At 25.8% G+C, this 20,596-nt stretch overlaps 2 protein-coding genes across 2 annotated transcripts; both read right to left on the reverse strand.

Annotated features, from left to right (window-relative positions):
- Positions 1–185: 185 nt before the first annotated feature.
- LOC113550664 (protein phosphatase methylesterase 1) lies at positions 186–3,714 on the reverse strand. Its single transcript, XM_026952637.1, has 9 exons — positions 3,380–3,714; positions 3,119–3,299; positions 2,571–2,680; positions 2,256–2,504; positions 1,463–1,528; positions 1,261–1,402; positions 1,014–1,191; positions 798–930; positions 186–367 (listed from the first exon to the last, which is right to left on the reverse strand). Exons 1-9 carry the CDS (start codon positions 3,445–3,447, stop codon positions 349–351), a joined length of 1,146 nt encoding a protein of 381 aa, XP_026808438.1. The 5' UTR covers positions 3,448–3,714; the 3' UTR covers positions 186–348.
- Positions 3,715–9,384: 5,670 nt separating this feature from the next.
- LOC113560399 (ATP-dependent Clp protease ATP-binding subunit clpX-like, mitochondrial) lies at positions 9,385–17,192 on the reverse strand. Its single transcript, XM_026966254.1, has 12 exons — positions 16,455–17,192; positions 16,232–16,323; positions 15,988–16,161; positions 15,791–15,918; positions 15,146–15,311; positions 14,546–14,689; positions 14,253–14,417; positions 11,533–11,633; positions 10,833–10,985; positions 10,585–10,761; positions 9,936–10,157; positions 9,385–9,657 (listed from the first exon to the last, which is right to left on the reverse strand). Exons 2-12 carry the CDS (start codon positions 16,314–16,316, stop codon positions 9,493–9,495), a joined length of 1,680 nt encoding a protein of 559 aa, XP_026822055.1. The 5' UTR covers positions 16,317–16,323; positions 16,455–17,192; the 3' UTR covers positions 9,385–9,492.
- Positions 17,193–20,596: the final 3,404 nt, after the last annotated feature.

Raw genomic sequence — 20,596 nt, forward strand, 5'->3', positions numbered from 1 at the left:
AAATGCATTTCAAAAAATATGTAACTTATCAAATACATTTTATTAAGTTTATTTCACAAAATCAAATTTTATATGTATAAAAAATACAGATTATTGTAAACTGCATAGGAAATATATATTACACATGCTTGTTTTTTATAAGTACAATATTAATTATTAATAGGATACAGTTTGTACATCCACTTATATATTTGTCATTTTACATAATTGTTTATATAGTTTAATATATTTGTTTTAGTTTTAAGCATTTGTATTAAAAAAATATATAAATATGTCTAACTCTTAAATTGACACACTCTTATTGATTTGAGAAAGCCATTAATCAGCTAAATACTTGATGAACACAACTTAACAACCAGGAAGAATACTGCAACAAAAATTTGAAAATATTTTGAATACGACATTGGTATTAAATCAACATTTAATATTATAAAAAATGTATATTTGATTGAATTTGTCACTTTAGTATACATCCAAGACTATTTTTCTATGAACATAATATTGTCCAAATAAAAAAAATTTAAAAAAAATTAAAGTTCATCGACATTTGTAATTTATGTCTATTTTATGAACTGTAATTAATTGCTTCCTATTTGTAGAGATAAAGCGTTAATGACTTGTTATGCAAATATATGACATACAACCTAACCTTTTCATTAACTTTCATCTGCATAATTATAACTCATTCAAAAATATAGTTGTTATTTTTGCTATTTTTCTTTTTTTTAATTTCTTTTTATTAAATATAAAGAAAATGCAAATATCATTATTCAAATTTAAAAAATATTTTTACTTACCGAACAAAATCTCCAGTTGGATTTGCAAATTTATTTCGTACCAAAAAATTTGACAATATACTAGCAACTTTTTCTGGATCATCTTCTTGTACAGCATGCCCAACTCTAGTTAATACTTGCATTTCAAATTTACCTAATTATTAAATAATTAAATCTTGGAATTAAATTCTCTTCCACTAAGTACAATTATTCATTTATGCAATATTATAATGTTACCTTGCATTTGACCAACAGTCAAATCTTTGTCCATACGATCAATGTTAGCCAGTAATAATAATTTTTGTGCATGTATAGATAAGAATTTTTTTGAAAGTCCTTGAAACCACCCAGGCCAATGCTTTTCTGTCTTACACAAATCAATTCTCCATGTATAATTACCCAATGATTTTTGATTCTAGATAATACATAATATAAATTATCATACTTCTATTTTATTATTAGTTACTAAACCAGTTTTACTGACAGAAATTGAAGGTGCTCCAAACTCTTCATCTTCTCTAATAGAATCTATCGAATATTGAGGTTCTGAGATAGCTTCTGTTAAAACTGGAGTGTCAATTGTTGGTTCTTCAAATTCATCCGTACCAAGTTTACCAGTGGCAATACTAAAACCAAAACAATTAGCTATGTTTAAATAACAAATATATGTATAACTATATTATTACTTTTTTATTTGTCCAGGAATGGAAACTCTAGCAGATTCTTCGTTTTTTATGTGACCATTTCCCATTCTAAATTTGCAAACAATAACAGATTACATTTAATTAACACTAAAACTTTCTATCAATAACTTTTGAAAATGTGTACAGATAATTTGGTATAGATAGTAGATTTTAAAATTCCAAGTTAATATTATTATTTACATAATTTCTTTAAACACTAAGAATATGTTATCCAATCAAAAATTAACTAAAATTTATAATTTTTTTAATTTTATCAAAATAGACATTTAACTAACTTAAATATTATTATTATTTTAACTACCTATAATATACAATAGAATCTCAGTAACCTGGTCGTTCGATAATCTGATATATCCAGTAATCTGGCTATATTAACTTGTACGTACCAATATGTATTTGTATATAAAGTTACAATCGTAGACGATAAAACTAAGTAATAACAGATTAAATCCGAATAAACCTATTAGATATTTTATTTTTATTCAGTTGAAGTACAATAAGGTTATTCATTTTTTAATAATAAATAAATAATTTTTTAATTTTTCAATAAGTAAAAATGCATTTTTATATGAACCCTCATTAATTCGCCCTTTTTGTAAATCCGGCAGTAGCGTGGTCTGATATCTGTCGGATTACCAAGATTCTACTGTATTTCCAAAATGTTTTTGTCAAATTACAAAATTTAAAGTATCTATTTATTCATATTATGTATGACTTAAATTCTTATGCTATGATTTAAAATTTAAGTCTTAAATATAATATATCATGTACATACCCCCATGAAATAGCATCTGTTAAACTTTTGAATGATTTTGGACGACTTCTCAAAAAACTTTGCATACTAGCTAATGATTCCATTGCTGAACCTTCAACCACATCGATGACAACCAAACCAATAATTGGCAAATCTGATTCTGCAGTAGAAGCAATATTTACAGCAATCGCTCCACCAAGACTATGGCCCATTAAAACTATAGATGGCATTTTGTCTGGATATGATTTACGTAATAAACTTATGACATCGCTGTAATATAATTTTATTCAATTAAAATATTGTCTATAAAAATATAGACGTATAAAAATAGTGTACTTAGTAAAAGTTGTCATTGATAAGTCATTGTCATCTGTAGTAAATGAATTCCCGTGTCCTCGAAGATCAACTGCTAACACTTGGCATTCACATTGTTTTACTAAATGTTTCTAAAAAACAAAATGATTTAATTTAACAATATGGTATTTTTGGAATATTTAAACACTATTTAATTTAAAATCAAATATAAAACATGTTAATTTCTATACAATACGATTGAAAATTGTTTCAAGTTTAAAAGGACCGAAGATAAATTGATAGTACATAAGATTATATTGAATTTTATCATGTGTTTTTGATTACTGTTACATATTGTACTAAAAATTAAAGAAAATAAATGATGTACCTATATGGGTTAATATTTCAAAGCAAACACCAAAGGTAAGGTTTAGCGTATCCAAATTATAGTTAAATTAATATTTTATACATAGTACATTATAAGTTATAATAATACTGTGCACCAAAAAAATGGAAACATCATTACACATATTTAGAATAAATTGAAAACTACTAAATTGATATAACATCAAAAAATTACAGTTACTCACGGCAAAAAGAGACCACGTGAGAGCATTAAACCCACCACCATGGAGCAAAACAATCAGTACGGATTCAACATTGCCCAGTGAGTAGGTCGCAAACCTGTTACCATCAATGTCAACAAAGCGTTTATGTCCAAAATACTCGCTCCAAGATATGGGAGTCAACTCTTCATATGAACGGTTTAATCTAAACAGAAAAGATGACTCGTTAATACAATAAATAATAAAAAATATAGCTACTATTTATTTTACACTTTGTACACATACCTAGTTTTCCGCTGAGGTGGTTTTTTAAAGTTTCCTCCCAGTAAACCAAATTTACCAATATGAGACATGATGAGCTACAAGTACCTTATTATAACTATGTGGACTATATTAATGTTTTTTCTTTTGCATATCTTGAGCACCAACAGATTGATGTGATTTCGTTTTTTTAGTTTAGTTTATTAGTCCTTCGAAGACTCTAAGTAGTAACAACAATTAAAAATTTTACAGTAAAACCTCTGTATTAATACAAAATTAACTCCTGTACAATAAAGACTATTGAGTCTTATTTCAATTTTTAAGTCTAACACAAACACTTCACATTCAATCTCTATTACTATCAGCTTACATAAAAAAAGGATACACAATGATAATCGTTACCACTGATAAGTTATTAGTCGTTATCATAATTCTATTTTGATCGTCGACTCGTCGTTCTGTATTTCTATGTCCGTACAGTGTCGGTTTAAGACCTCACGTCCTCACCGGTTGTCTAAATAATTTTTTTTTAGCATAACAATGTATAAATATTAGATTATACAATATGAGTTTTTTTTGTATGTTTGTGTCTATCATCATCTTACGAAGCAGTCGATTTTCATCTTTGGTCATTTGAAAATGATTTTTGATAGAAAGTTAATTCTAACTGGTACTTTGGAAGTCTGATGTACATTAGGTGTCAAGTGGGTCATTGTAATGAGTTTAATTTGAAGTAAATGATATATATCACTATTCACTAAGCATAGGTATTTCATATTTTCATTATATGTTTTTTTGATATAGCTATTAAAGTCATTTATTTCTTTTATAGTACCTAGTAACAATTACAATATATTGATGTTTATATCATTTTTTCTGAAAATATTACATTTATTATTTTTATTATTATTTTACATACATGGCTAGTGGTTACAAATATTTATTATTATTTATTTATACCATATTATTATATTCAACTTATAAAACAACATTTTTTTTTATCAAGTACCTACTTGTAATATATTTTTACGTAAAATAATAAGCAAATGTGAAGAGAGGAATTATATGTGAGTATTTTTTAAGGTGACTCTTTTTAGTGAAGAAGTCACCCATTAGTGGCCTTATGATAAAACACGAAATATAGCATATTTCTATAGTTTGAATAATTTTTGCGATTTTGACAAATTTCGTTAAAATTTAATTTTCTAATAAATGCATATAAAAAAATTTGTGTGCTGTGCCTATGTATTTTTAATATTTTTATATAAATATAAGAACATTAAGAACAACTTATGTGGAATCTTATCCTCTTAATAAAAGTTTCTTAAAAATGATTAATACTAAATTTGATAAACTTCCATGGAAATATATCTTTTTGTTAGCGAATTGGATATAGTTATAGTTGGTACTCTTAGGAGATCAAAATAGTAAATACTCTGCAGTTATTTTTAAAATAACTGAAGGGAAAGAGGATAAATATGAACATTCGTGAAAAGATATTATGTATTATTATTTATTAAAGTAATTGATAACTTTAGTTACCAAAAAGTTATACCGTCTTCACTTAGACCAAAGGTTCTTAACTGGGGGTCCCGTAATTTGATTTTTTTTTCATTTACCAATTAAAATTTTAGAAATTTCAAGACGACCAAAAGCCAATTTATCTTCTCTTCTTCCCTCCATGACGATTTTTTCTGCTATTCGATTGTCATCTATAGTCAGCTTCATCATAATTCATAAGGTATGTAGTACGTTTAGCATCAGATGATTTTCCGTGTCTACGTAACATAAATCCCTATACAAAAAAGTAGACACTTAGTACTTAATAAGTTAACAACTTAACAGACATTTTCTTAAATAATGACTCAACTAATATTTTTTGTTCTGCATTCTTCTCGAGTTCAAAGGCGCCAGGTTTTAAAAATGTCACGGGAGCTCACTATTTTATAAACACATGTACAGTTTTACCTAAATTATTACTAAACATTACTAATCGTTAAACAATTACTAAAATACAGTTATTTGTTATTTTGTATGTTATAAAATTTTAATAATAATAGCAATTTCAATTTTAGGGGGCTGAGCTCCACCTTATTAAGCTCATGGGGGGCCGCAGCCCCCAGAGCCCCCTCTGTACTCGGCGCCCCTGCTCGAGTTTATTCAATTCCTCCAAATTTGCTACAGGCACTTTGAGTATAGTGACAACTGACAAATCAAACCCATTTGAACTTGTAGTTGTTGATTGTTGAACTCTAATTTTATCTACTATTTCCATAAATGTTTCTTGATTTTTATTGACATCAACTTGGATCCCGTATTCCCGTATACACAAGAAAATAATACACGATCAATGCAAGCGTTCTATGTTTTATTATTGATATTAACATATTATCGATAACAAGAAATATAAATAACTGTCGCTGAATGTTTACGACCAACGTAGAATACTAGAATAAACGTATTTTTTATTTTTATAACGAAAAATGTACGAAGTTCAAATAAGTTTATAGTGACCGTAAAATATACGTAATAGCGTTAATACTTACCTGTATTTTGACATAAGTTCGACCAACCAATAATATAATCAACGTAGAATAGACGTATTTTTATAACGAAAAACTCAAAAATGTACGAATAAGTTTATAACTATCGTCTACTTAAGACGAACGTTAATGTTTACCTATGCTTCGACGTTAGTTCGACCAACCAATAATCAACATACGATCAACGTAGAATAAACGTATTTTTATAACGAAAAATATACGAATAAGTTTATACTTATCGTTAACGTAAAATCAACCTATTTCAACGTATGTTATACCATTATTATACGAATAATAATAACTACGTATATACATACACCATAGTTATCCTTATTATTAGGGCCGTCCCGATGATTTGCGAGGCCTAAAATGTCTAAAATATCACTATTGCGCGTCAACTGCATATACAGAGTGATTCTTTTATCATAAGTGTTAACATTTTTCAATTGTTTTTTCAAAATTTTTAGTTTCACGCTTTTCTATAACTATATACCATTTTTATTTTTTTTTCACCCGTGATCATATTGTGTGTGTAGTGAAAAAGTCGTTGAAAGTTCTAGGATTTATTAAGCGACATTCATCTGAATTTAAAGTTTAAAGACCTTAGATCATTTAAACTCCTGTATTGTGCGTTAGTCAGATTTATTCTCGAATACGGGCTCCTATCTGGAATCCATATACCAAAACTGATATTGATTTCATTGAACGCGTTCAGAATAGGTTTTTAAAATTCGTAGCCTTTAAATTTAATTTGACCATTGATAATACACAAATCAGGTCTTTTCTTAACATTCCAGCCTTATCCTCCAGACGTGAAATTGCAGATATATATTTTATTTATAAGTTAATTAATGGTATCATCGATGATCCTGATCTTTTAAATTGCATCCCTTTTACTATCCCAGTCTACAATAACCGTTCCATGTCATTGTTTTACATCCATGTATATAGGTAGCACAAACTATTTAAAAAACTCACATATTCCTAGGGCTATGGCTCTATGCAATAAACTTTCGTCGAGAGTTGATTTTTTTTCTTCTCTTCCTTAAGGGAGAGAGATATTAAACGCTCACATGCACAATGTGTATACGAAATACTGGGTTTACCTATCAATTTTAATACTATTATTCCTTTTTAAATTTTTGTTAACTTTATATACCTACATGGTATTTATTGTATGTAATATTGTATTTTCTGTTGTATTTATACCCAAACCATACCATCTGTACTATTGGGCTTCGGCCCGTTTTATTCTACTGAATAAACTATTATTATTATTATTATTATATTAAATAGTGAAATCATTATCAACTTTTGATTTCATAATAGCAACCTATTTTTAAAATGTCATAAAATAGTATACGAATAATAACTACGTATATGGTATATACATACACCTAAGTGTCCAAAGTTATCATTATTATACACGAAGATTATAGGTGCTATGTTTAGTGTTTACTGAGTAGATGGTACTCGGGGGTCCTCGTGGCTGTGAGTTTAGCGAGTCTATGATTATATTTTATACTTTAAAAGGCCCCATGGCTTAAAAAAGGTTAAAAATATACGACTTACTGTTTCGGTTTTTTTCTATACAAATATAAATGAAAAATTGTTACTTTATTAAAAAGCTCAGATATTTAATAAGAGGTTACTTATAAGTTGTCATTGTTTTTTTATTTTTTAAATAAAATGTATGTAAATCAACTTTAATATTGAGCGCCCAATATTTAAATTTTTAAATTTATTATTTAAGCGTAAAATAACAATTACTTCTAAAACGTTTAAAACAATTTTCATCAAGTTTTTGGGCATATTAATATTACCTACATTACGTCATAATTTTCAAAATATTTTTGAATTTTCATAATTTATAGGTTGATACTTATATTTCTTTAGTATCTTTACTATTATGAGCAAGACCTAGATGTCATATTATAATATAGACATGTATAACATTATTGATTTTTTTCTACAAAATAAATAACGTTATTGTTAAAAACATTTTGCTCGGTCAAAAACCTTGAAAATTGTACGTAAGATGCCTCATAACTCATAAGTAATTATAATTATTTATGAAAAAGTTAGTTGAGTGAATTTCTACTATTTTAGACCCCCCCCCCCCATGACTTTTTTCTTTAATATCTATAACAATTCAATTTATGTATTTTGTACTATAATGTTAATGTGTTAAATTTTTTTTTTTTCGCAAGACAATGCCTATTAGCGTATTATATTATTATTAGGTATCTAGATTCTAGACTCATTCTAGGAACAAGACTGTTATTATTAATATTTAGTTGCTTGTATAAAATTTATGGGAATTACCACCCTCGCTCGATGATCGTGAATATTCAATAACAATTAACAATACACACGTCAATTGTTATAAATAAAGTACCTATTAATTTACCTTAATTTAAAAAATTGATATTAGGTATAAGTGCATAATCATAAATTTGGTACCCTTTTAGTGCTGTATGTACTCTTCAGTGGCGGTCAAATGATTTTGTCATGGGGGGATGTGGCGTAAAAAATAAAACAAAATTTAATACATTAACATTATACTAAAATATACATAAATTTAATTGTTATAAATATTAAAGAAAAAAGTCATGGTGGGGAATCTATCTCCCTCATACTTCCCACCTGTTTGACCACACTGGTACTCATAGTATGATAACACACAGTTGGATATTTTATTATATTTCATAGTAATGTAAACATTTAAACTTATAATTCATATTAGCATATTATATAATAAAAATAAAAATGAGTATTATATTATATTTCATCAACTATTTTGAGATTTGAATGAAAAGTATATGGTACACCAATATATATTTACCAATTTACCACCCATGCACCTACAACTTTTAATCTACATTTTTTTTTTTTTTACTTAACCATCTAAGTACCTAATACTATTAAAAACTTTTTATTGCACTAAATCCATTGCCTAATAACCCACCTATCCACTCGCCTATTTTGCTGTTGAGGCAATTATTGCAAAAGAGCCTAATTTGGCACGTTATTGTCTACTGTAGTACAGTAGAGTGATTACTTACTTTCCTCAGTTCTCTCTTAGTTTTTCTTGTTCAGATAATTATTAAAGAATTTAAATATCAAACAAAATGTTAAAAAAAAAAAATATTTATTTATATTTCAATAAATATTATTAATGCATAATAATAATAATAAATAATAATAATAATAAATTATAATTATATATACCTAATATACATCGATGGTTATGAGTTTATGACATATTCACAAATAAGTCAATTTTTTTAATTGTATAACTATTCTAAAGTAAAATAATAATTGATATTATTGTTAAGAAGTGATTTTATTATGAATACTTATTTTTATGTATCATATGGTATCACAAATAATACATAGACTATGTACCTTTACTCTTATAATGAAATTTACATAATGTTTAATTCTAAATATTAGAAAAATGTAAAGACAAGAAACAAAATTTATTTAATAAGAAATAAATATTTCTTGAATAAAGGTTTCTATAAATTGTTTAACAAACTTTAGTTATTTTTGACAGTATAAATATTAATTATTTTTTAAAACCTCGTTAATTTATTCAACTTTAGCTCTTGCATCCATTTTGGCTTCTCTTTCGTCAATTGGACGGCCTCTTATACAATGTGGATTCATTTTACCATTGACTGCATCTTCAGTAACATGTACGCTTACTACATCAGATCCAGGAATTTCAAACATTGGGTCCAACAAAATTGATTCCTGTAGAAATTTGAAGTGATATGCTATGTAAATTATTATTAATTTTACAAACAGTTTATTAAATACAGTAGTTTAATAAAATTGTAGTATGTAACTATGTAAGTACATTTTTAAAGTCGATGGCACAATAATAATTTACTAAACTATTATATTTCATAAAAATAATCAATAAATTAAATTCCTTATTGTATTTTGTCAGTAAATGTTAAAATTTGAGTGGATAATTATTTCAGTGCCAACATTTTCATAAAAAGTTAGAATTTAGAGTATATTATTACCACAATTGCTCGCAACCCTCGAGCACCTGTTTTTTTTTCTAGGGCTTGTGAGGCAATTGCTCTTAATGCTTCATCTGTGAATGTTAATTCAACTTTATCTAAGCTGAATAGTAACTTGAACTGTTTTACTGTACTATTTTTCGGCTCAGTAAGAATTTGTACTAGCAAATTTCTATTTAAGGAGTGGAATGGGACCAAAACTGGAAACCTTCCCACAAACTCCTAGTAAAAAAAAAAAAAAATAACATGTATAAAAATTTATCTTAAGTAATATTATAATTAATAAATATAAATAATTAGAATATAAAAATATTATATTATTTTCTATATAATATAAGTTAAGTTAATAAAAAATATTTTGTTATGAAAAATAATTTATGAACAATTAACTTAAAATTAAAACTTTAAGTTAGTAAATAATTTAATTGAAAATGTAATTAAGTAATTTTCAATATCTTTTTTTTTATTTCTAGTATATGCATTTCTGATTAAAATAACACTGTTATAAAAATTAGTATTTTAATGATACCTATATTGAAATTCAAAGTACAATTGGAATTATTTTAAAAATAAGTTGCATGATTTACTCATACCAATAAGTCTATTTACATGCTAAATTAATTTTATTAATAAATGAATTATTAATTACAGGTATCATTCCAAATTGAATTAAATCTCTTGGTTCGACTTTTTTTAACAACCCATCTCGTTCAGCATTTTCTTTTTCAATATCAGTATATGAAGCTGTTGAAGCAACACGATCAGCTTCAGCAGCAGCTCTTCTACTTCCCATTTCACTATCAATCTCTGCACCAAATCCTAGACTCTGAATATAAGAACAATTAATAAATTAAATCCAATTTAAGACGGTAAATGAATTAACTATTTAGTCTTTACATTTTGATTTGTCCTGCGACTTATAAGTCTATCAAGACCAGTAAATGCGCCAGAAGCAACAAACAGTATATTAGTAGTATCAACTTGTACGGTTTCATTTCGAAGTTTTCTTGTATTTTTTTCTGGTACATTAACAACAGTACCTTCCAACATCTATAAGAAACACAATAAATATAAGATTTATTATAAAATGATTATTGTGAAGATAATAATATACCACAAATCATACAGTTTTGGGCAAAAGTCGGGGAAAAGGACAAAAATTTCAATAAAAATATTACATGTTGTAAAATAGTTAATTATTAAAAAATAAAATAAAATAGACTATAAGTTTATATTATTATTATATATATATATATATATACTTTTCCTAGTACAATCACATTGTGGTACAATGTCCAATTAAGATGAGAAATATATTTATTAGTTTTTTATTATCAATTTTATCTCTTAAAAACAATTATTTTGTTCACCAATATTCTTTTATACTGTTTTGCATTTAAAAATATTAATGTTGTTCTCTTCTCTACTTCATAAAAGATTAAATTTTCAATCTAACAATTTTGTTAGAAAAAAAGCTGATAACTAATAATAAAAAAAAAAATTATGACATCACAAAAGATAGATCAATCTAATGTGTACCATAAAAAAACTTTAATGTAGAAAATCACTATTAAATTTATTTAATGATCAAAATTACTTTTAACATTCCTTGTTGGACTCCTTCACCTCCAACATCCCTTAATTGATGAATTCCAGGAACAGCACCAATTTTATCAATTTCGTCCAAGAAAACAATTCCTAAAACATTTTTTATCATATTAAATTCTAGATTTATAAAACATTAAAAGCATTTATGAGTTAGTACTAACATTTTATCATATTTGAGTATATTCAAATAGTAAAACTAACAAATATTATAGTTATTTTTGGATTTAGAACAGAGCAAGTGAGCTATTAGCTTTACTGCTTTAGACATATTGTAAAATAGAGATATTTTTTAAATTTGTTGGATATTTCCGAGAAAATTGCAATAAAAAGTAACCATTTTGTTAATGCATTTTGACTTCAATGGATAATTTAAAAATAAATGTAAATAATATTCTTTAGACATAATACATAAATAAAACTATTTAGTATTACGGTATTGGTATATATTAAATGAATATGTTGGAAGTCCTGATAGCAAAATATTTCACTTTACCATTTTAGAACTAAATTGATAAACTAATATAGATACACCCGACATCATTCAAGTAAATCAAGTAATTGTAAAACCATTACAATTTGTATCTATTAGTTTGAGCAAATACAAAAATATTTGTAGATATAACAATTAACTGATGACAATGAATAAAAGCTTTATTAGCCATTTAGAAAAATATAGCAAAGGTGCTAAAGACAATCTATACTTATATAAAAGGTCTAAAAATTAAGAGAAATCATATACAGTCATAATGTATACCAGTGTTTCTCAACCGGTGTGTCGTGACACACTGGTGTTTTGCAGGGTAAGTCCAAACGTGTCGCGGGAAGTACTAATATTAAATGCACAAACCTTGTTGACAATATATTTACAAAAATTAATAGGTATTGTTCTTATTTTTTTTTTTTATTGTGTCACAAAGTATGAACATTTTTAATAATGTGTTGCCATAACACAAACGTTGAGAAACGTTGATGTATACATTTGAAAAAAATATTCTATTATATATGGTCACATATACACATTTTTAAAAATCAATAATTGTATTCATATCATTAGTCATTTTAATCAAACACACAAGGTGAATAAATAATAAAAACTCTATAGCATTTTGACTAATAATTATAAAATACAGCATTTCAAAAAAATAAATATTCCGTTTTATGATTAAACAATGGTTCTGAATTGCTGTGCTATGGAACACTAGTATTCTGTGAACTGGCCTTGAATGTACGGCAAAATTATTGGAAATATAAATCGTTCATACATATTATAATTTATATAGAGTGTCCTAATATTTATATAAAATACCCTAGTGTACAATGAACTAAAAAATATTGAGAACCACTGTGATAAAATATTTACATAATTTCCTGGAAACAAAACAATGTACATAGGTACCAATAGTTAAATTTTAATCATGTTTAGAAAATATAGATACCTGAATTATAGTACAGATGATAATAGATAATAGATTATAAAATGTCTACTCGACATTCATCAAAATGTTGCTTCAATTGTTATTCTAGTATATACCCAACAGTTTTAATTTAAAGATTTATAAACAATAGAATAATAATAATCCGTTGGGAGTATAATACAAGATGCATTGTCAGCATAGATTTAGCACAGTATTATTGCATGCATTGTTTCTAAATAACCATACATGCTTAATACATAATATTTAGTTATGTCATGAAATTATATAAACACAATTTTGAGCAATAAATCAGGTGAATGGTAAAATATGATGAGTGATGACTAATAACTTGGCTAGCTAATAATTTATTTAGACGACTCTATTATAATATGTAATTATTGAGATTTAACTTTAATATTTTCAAAAACTAACTCTTATTGGTGTAAGATAAAAAGACTATGGATAGATATAAAATTGATACTTTAGAAGTCAAAAAATATAGTAAAATTAATTGTTTACAACTCAATTAGTGCTGACAATATTATAGATATAACTATTTTTTTTCTATGTCTAAAATATTAGCCACATACTTTTCTTGGAGATCTTAGAATAGTTTTATTATTAAAACATTGAAAAAATACAGGGTAATTCTTTTATCATGAAACACTCTTTATTTCAAAAAGTATTCGTGATTTTGAAAACATTTTTTTACATAATTTCGAGTTATTAAAAAGACAACGTCTTTATTAAAAAAAAAATAATATTTTTTTAAGTTTTTTACTTTTTTGAATGACAACATAGTTTTAATTTCATATTCCAAGCAGAATAATTTTCTGAGTATTTTGATACATAAAAATCTAATTTAGGGCAAATAGTTTATGATGAGTTATAAGTATTTAAAGTTTTGTTGCACAGAGTGTAGTGGTACGGGGTTATCCCACAAAATGTTTGTCCACTACACCACTTGTCTAAACTTTAAATACGTTTAACTCATAAACTAATTGCCCTAAATTCAATTTTTATGTATAAAAATACTCAGAAAATTATTCTGCTTTGGAACATGAAATTAAAACTATGTTGTCGTTCAAAAATAAACAAAACTTAAAAAAATATAAGGATAAAAAATATTTAAAATTATCATTATTTAATAAAAACGTTGTTTTTTAACAACTTGAAACTTTGTAAAAAAATGTTTTCAAAAACAAGAATACTTTTTAAAATTAAGAGTTTTTCATGATAAAAGAATCACTCTGTATAGTATTAAATAAATAAATAATTTAAATTTATAAATTACCAGTTTGAGCTTTTTCAACATCATAATTTGCAGCTTGTAAAAGCTTCCCAATTACACTTTCAATATCTTCTCCCACATAACCAGCTTGTGTCAAATTTGTACAATCACAAATTGCAAACGGCACATCTAATTGTTTAGCTATTGTTTGAGCCAGTAACGTTTTTCCTAACAAAAACAAATAACTTAAATGTAATCATATTTATAAATTATACTGTAATACTGTAATAAATATAAATTTTAAATAATTGGTACATTATATTTCTGAAATAATATTAAAATAAATAAGTACAAACCACAGCCAGTAGGCCCCAACAATATGATGTTACTCTTTTCTAACAGTGTATTTTCAAATGATGAAGTAATTTTAATTTCTTCTTGGCTGTTTTTTGTACTATCCACTTGTGGCATTCCAAATATATGATTGTTAGGAAAATGCTCTAAAATTAATTTTTTAATCAACAATTTGTTTTATATTATTATTTAAACAATTTTTAAATAAAGTATATGATATGAGTATATTATAAAAATAAACTATTAATTAAATGGTGTATTGAAAAAAAAAGACAGAGAATTATAAAAAGGGATTAAAAATAATTTTAGTAATACAGCACAACCTCTCCATAATGGCACCTATAAGACAGAAATTTTCTTCCTATGGAAAATAATAATATACCCATATAACCTATATCCCAAATACTTAAGTCAGGTCTTTCTATAACAAAACCTTTATAAGGGAAAAATTACTTGATTTAGAATAATTCTTACATAGAGTTTTAACTATATAAAACTTAAATGACCTTATACCTAATAATCATATATATATAGGTAAAGTAATTTTAGTACATATTAAAAACATAGTTATATATTCATACATATCATTCATATTCAATTACCTCTTGAATTTTGTAAATTATCTAGTAACCGTTGATCAATTAAATCATTCTTTTGTGGCGCTGTAATATTATGAATAATACGTTTACAATGGTTGTACACTGCCACAGCTAACACCTTCTTAGCTAGCTCTTGGCCAATCACATACTTATTAAGGTTTACAAAAATCTGTATCAAACAAAATATTGAAAATAAATGTATTAAATATTAATTAATTTAATAATAAACCAAACACAATTTATTATTACAACAGTATTTATCTAATAATAAATATCTATATTTCAAAATACTTTATTTATTCTTTTTGATTATTATTATCATATATCTGAACTTTGAAACTTGCATACAATTAAATAACTCATCAAATATTTATCTTTATCAAAATAATATTGAGAATACTTTATTTTAACATAATAAAAATATTTGCCATATTATGAGTTATATTTTGAAATAGATTATTTTGGGAATGATTGAATACATAAAATAAAAACTTCATACTCAACCTCGACCAAATATAATTTTCTTTAATTTTAAATTTAAATTATTACAATAATGTCAAACACTATGATATAATGTTAATAATAAATACTAAAATAGTACTAAAAAATATGCTGTAATAAATAATGATTCTTGAAATAACTACTCACTTCTTTTGGAATTGGTGGTGGTTTAAATTTATTATGCTCTTCTGTTACATCTTTTAAATTATTTTCTTCGGCAGATATCACTTTGAATATATGATCACATCGCTGACATCTCAAAAATCGATTAGAAGCTATAATAGGGCAAAAAAATAAAATAAATTTTGTATACTATAATTTTAAGAAGTTTGACAATATATTACTTAAAAAAAACTCTAAATTGGCTGTTTGACACTTTGGACAAAGTATTCCCGTGTGGCCTGTATTATCACCCTTGCGTCCTGTCCCGGAGGTTTCTGCATTCCAATAATTAGGTGAAGTCTGGAAATTACGTTGGTGAACAGAATCTTTTATATGAAGGCCATGGGTCAATACACCTTCAAAATGCAAGGACAAGGTTATACGTCAAATTATCATCTATAAACTCTATTAATTATCTTTACTTACTCAAGTTTCTGGATAAATTTAAATAATTAGTGTACAATTTGGATTGTATACATTTTGAACACAAGTATTTTAATTTTGTCGCCATTTCAAGTCTATGCGTTTAAAAGAAAAAATATAAATTTAATTAAATAAAATTTGTTTTGAAAATAAGTATTTTTGGCAATTAAAGTTAAAATTATTTGGCTTGTTGAAAAATAAACGAATTCTTAAGTTGAGTACGTACTTGAAAAAGCTTCTACGACAGGCACGTCGTCGTTCCGAGTAGAAAACGTTAAAAGTATGCGCACCACACAATAAATCCTTCGAAGCTGAACTGAACAATAATATCAGATGTACGACCGACTGACGACTATGGTGAATAGTGACTGGTGACTATCACAGATTACTACAATGTCCGTGGAATATATTCAATATTGTTATTTGTTACTGACTTTTGTTTATTTTGTTTAACAAGTGAATACTACTAATAAATGATAATCCATCGAATGATAACGAGGTCATTAATCGATCAGCTGTTGTGACTGTCAGAACCAGATAAGTAGTTATTTAGATTATATTTAGATAGCCTATGGTAGGCGGTGCTTATTTTTTTTTTTTAATATTACTAGACTAATGTAATTAGCATAGTAATCAAATAATAATTATCATCCTATACCCCTACGGTCTGAAATCCGAACAGCTGATGATCGATTAAATACTTTAAAGTAAAAAAGTATAATTTAATGTAGTTTCGTAAAATATTTAAAATATAAATCTTATGTAGATGTCGTTGGACGTTGGTACAAGTAAATTTGTGTATTAGACATTTATTATACACGGGTCGGCTCCACCACTGCTAACTGAAGACTAAGTTTTAAAAGTTTTAAAATTAAAATAGCATAATATTACATATTTACAGCAGGTGAATTAAAACATAAAAAATAAAAACTGGTTGCTTCGAATTCAATTCGTCGGAATTCTACGTACTGCCTCGACGTCCCCGACATTACAACTATACAACACAACAGTACTACACATGCCAAGCCACCAAGGCCACAACTTTGTTATTAATTGCCCCACTATTCACTGACAAGTAATATCTATTATTGTGTAACGTTGTTATGATTTAAAAATAGCGAAGACTTAATGGGCGATTGTCCGGTCGATCGTATATTGTGTATTTAAATACTTAAAGTTCAACACACTTACCGTTACATCGTACTTCTGTATTGTGTATATAATTTTAATTTAAAAAAAAGTTGAAGATGTGATCATGCGGAGACTGGTTTTAAAATAACCAGTGTCCCGTTCCAATCGGTCTTCGTAGAACTATTGGAAAACCAAGTAAATAGGTATCCAATTCGTGTGGAAAGGCCTTAACACACTGCCAGTTTTCCATTCCCAAGTATTAACGAAATTAATCGAATTAGACCTTTGACTTAGGCCTCCTCACAAAATGTGTTCCTAAAATTTAACTAAATATGTTGGATATTAGAGTGTACAGACACGTAGGAAATAGTTTTTAAAAAAGTAATACTAACATATTAACATAACAATAACTATTATTATTATTATTTTAAATTGTGATTATTATACAGCACTGCCCGCAAGGGGGAATCAAGAGAAAGGAGCATTTTCCCAATCCCCTTGGTGTTTTGGTATTATTGTATTGTACAATATATTAATATTAGTATCTATTGGCTTAAAATTTAAATGTTTATTATAGTATAATATAATTTTATAGCATAACCTATGCATATGCGTGTTGTACTATTACAAGTAAATTAGTTGGCGGAGCCATCGATAAAAATATTATTATACTATAGATTATAAGTATACTATAAAAAATGTTCTTATGTTAAATAGAAAAAAAAATCAATATTCACTATCATACTAATAAAGCCTCTTATGAATCATAGTAATCTCAGTAATCACACCTTATAACCTCAGTCCCATAGGCGTAAATTTTCCTTGTTAGAAGAGGGGGGCTAAAATTATAAACATAGAACGGCCCGAGGAGGGCTTTGCCTCCACACCTCCTACATAAAAATTTTACAATTTTATTGTAACATCTATTATACAAAATGTATACAAAAACTTCAAAATTATTTATTTAACGGCGTGTAATACATAACTTTTTATTGTTGTTGTTATAAAATATTAACGTATAACTCAAACATTTTAATTTTATTATAAATTTACAATACAAAATTCATACATGTAGCTTAAATGTTCACATAACACATACCTTTCGGATATCCTGATTAGGAATTATGTTTTACATTTTATAATTTTTTCTAATAAATAACCTTAAATGTTTTGAAAAACTTTTAAAAAATGTAGGGGAGCTAAGCCCCCCTAAGTCCCACCCAATTTACGCCTATGTTCAGTACTTAATGGTATAAAAAAACCCAAGTTGTTAAGAATATGTACTCTGCTCTTATTTAAGGATACTTAAAAATTCTAAAAATTCGAATTTATTTAAAAGTATTATTATATTTATTAAATGGTAAAAGGCTGATGAGTATGATTTTTGATATAATTTGTATGTATTCATACTATAATGGTAATTAATATACGATTTATATTATACTAATTGTTCAAGCTATACTTATTAATTATTATTAATTTGTAGCCTAACATACTCCCATCAATATTTAAGACGCAGTTACGCCAATAGTTTAAACTTTTAAGCTTCTCACAAAGTTGTTGACATTGTCATTTACATTATTACTATTACATAAACACATAGTTAGGTTACGATAAAAGTATTATGTATACTACTTAACATAATTTCAAAAGTATAAAAAATGTATGAACTTATAATTTTTAATTTATTACTTATATATCTGATTAAAAGTTCCGTTGATACTCACATTAAATATAATTTTAATTTTCCTTAATTTTTTTCATCTGTTGTTATACTTATTATATTATACAAAATTAAAACATAAATTAAATACACACTGCACAGTTCATCTTTATATACACTCACTCAAATGACTGATTTAAGTGTTCAATTTTACTAATACAGCATTATTTTTCAAGTACACTTTCAATTAACATGTTAATTATTATATCATTTAATATTATATAATGAATTAATTATTTTTAAAATTATTGTCAAGTTTAACAGATAACACCTTTTTTATGAGAACGATTGGTACCTACTAAGTATTTACCAATAAGAATACAACTTATGTAAAATAAAAAATGTTATAAAATGAAATTATAGATATATTTTATTCCTATAATTTACTTATGATTAATATTTATATGTATTCGAAATAGACTGTAGTCTCTAATTTCCAATACAACATGCATTTATAATTAATTATACGCTTTTTACTTTTTGAAAAGCGCTTTTTGAAGCTATCCCTAGTCTTCTTCCAATCATATTTTTATTTATTTTTCAATACTGTTATAAAATTCATAAATTATTTATGCCATTTGATATGTTAATTTATTTTTGTTGTTTCTTAAAATGTTGTTGTCTATGCTGGTATCCCTTGACCCCTTCTCACTTATTTTTATTTTTATATCGTTTAAAACTTCTTTAATTTATTTGTATTATTTACTTATATTTACTTATGTTATATATTTAATATAAACATTATAAACCCCAGTCTCCATTTCCATTACGACATACACTACATACATTTATATTTAATTTTTTTAGCTTTTTAAAAAAATATATTTATCTGCTTTTCCTCTCACCATTTTGTTTCATATAAAAATATATTATTATACTTGTTAGTTTATATGTTATACGTTTTCAATAGAATATCAGTAATCAGTATAGTTATTCATTTTTAAATGTTATGTTATTAATTATTTGTGATTAAAAATCTTCATAGAGAATATTCTCCGATTCCATTAAAAACATACTTTAATAGTTAATTATATTTTTTTCTTTTTAAAATGCACTTAGCCTAAATAATTTCTTGTTGTTATTTAAAAAGTATCAAAGTTATCTTTCAAAAAACGTGTAATAAATATGATTAATTCCATACCATATTATTATACTACTATTATATATTAAACAGTTTTAAGTTTAAACGTTTAAAGTAGCAAACTGATGCGACCACAGTGCATCTGTTTAATCGTGTGACTCTTGTATGGATATTTTTATAAGATGAGCTTGTTTCTTTATTCTTGACTTGTTATAGATTATATTACTATAATAATTTTATATGAACTAGATCTATAAAAGTGAGTTTTGTTAAAAACTAACCAGTCTGAATCTACATGGATATTCGATATGAATATTATTTTTATTTTTAATATACGAGTAAAAATAAAATAAATATATAATTTTAATAATTATTGTCTATAAATGCATGAATTTTAATTGTTTCATAGTTAATACTTAATAGATACCTTTTT

This window comes from Rhopalosiphum maidis, chromosome 1 (assembly GCF_003676215.2).
Source record: "Rhopalosiphum maidis isolate BTI-1 chromosome 1, ASM367621v3, whole genome shotgun sequence".
Taxonomy (NCBI): Eukaryota; Metazoa; Arthropoda; class Insecta; order Hemiptera; family Aphididae; genus Rhopalosiphum; species Rhopalosiphum maidis.

What these genes read in the sequence shown, in the direction of transcription:
- LOC113550664 (XM_026952637.1), bottom strand. Translation starts at nt 3,447, where the DNA reads ATGTCTCATATTGGTAAATTTGGTTTACTGGGAGGAAACTTTAAAAAA. An exon ending in ACAGATGCTATTTCATGGGG is followed by an intron (nt 1,529 to 2,255) that starts GTATGTACATGA and finishes TTGCAAATTTAG; the next exon opens with AATGGGAAATGGTCACATAA. An exon ending in GACTGTTGGTCAAATGCAAG is followed by an intron (nt 931 to 1,013) that starts GTAACATTATAA and finishes TTTAATAATTAG; the next exon opens with GTAAATTTGAAATGCAAGTA.
- LOC113560399 (XM_026966254.1), bottom strand. Translation starts at nt 16,316, where the DNA reads ATGGCGACAAAATTAAAATACTTGTGTTCAAAATGTATACAATCCAAA. An exon ending in TCCAACAAGGAATGTTAAAA is followed by an intron (nt 10,986 to 11,532) that starts GTAATTTTGATC and finishes TGTTTCTTATAG; the next exon opens with ATGTTGGAAGGTACTGTTGT. An exon ending in GAGGGTTGCGAGCAATTGTG is followed by an intron (nt 9,658 to 9,935) that starts GTAATAATATAC and finishes AAATTTCTACAG; the next exon opens with GAATCAATTTTGTTGGACCC.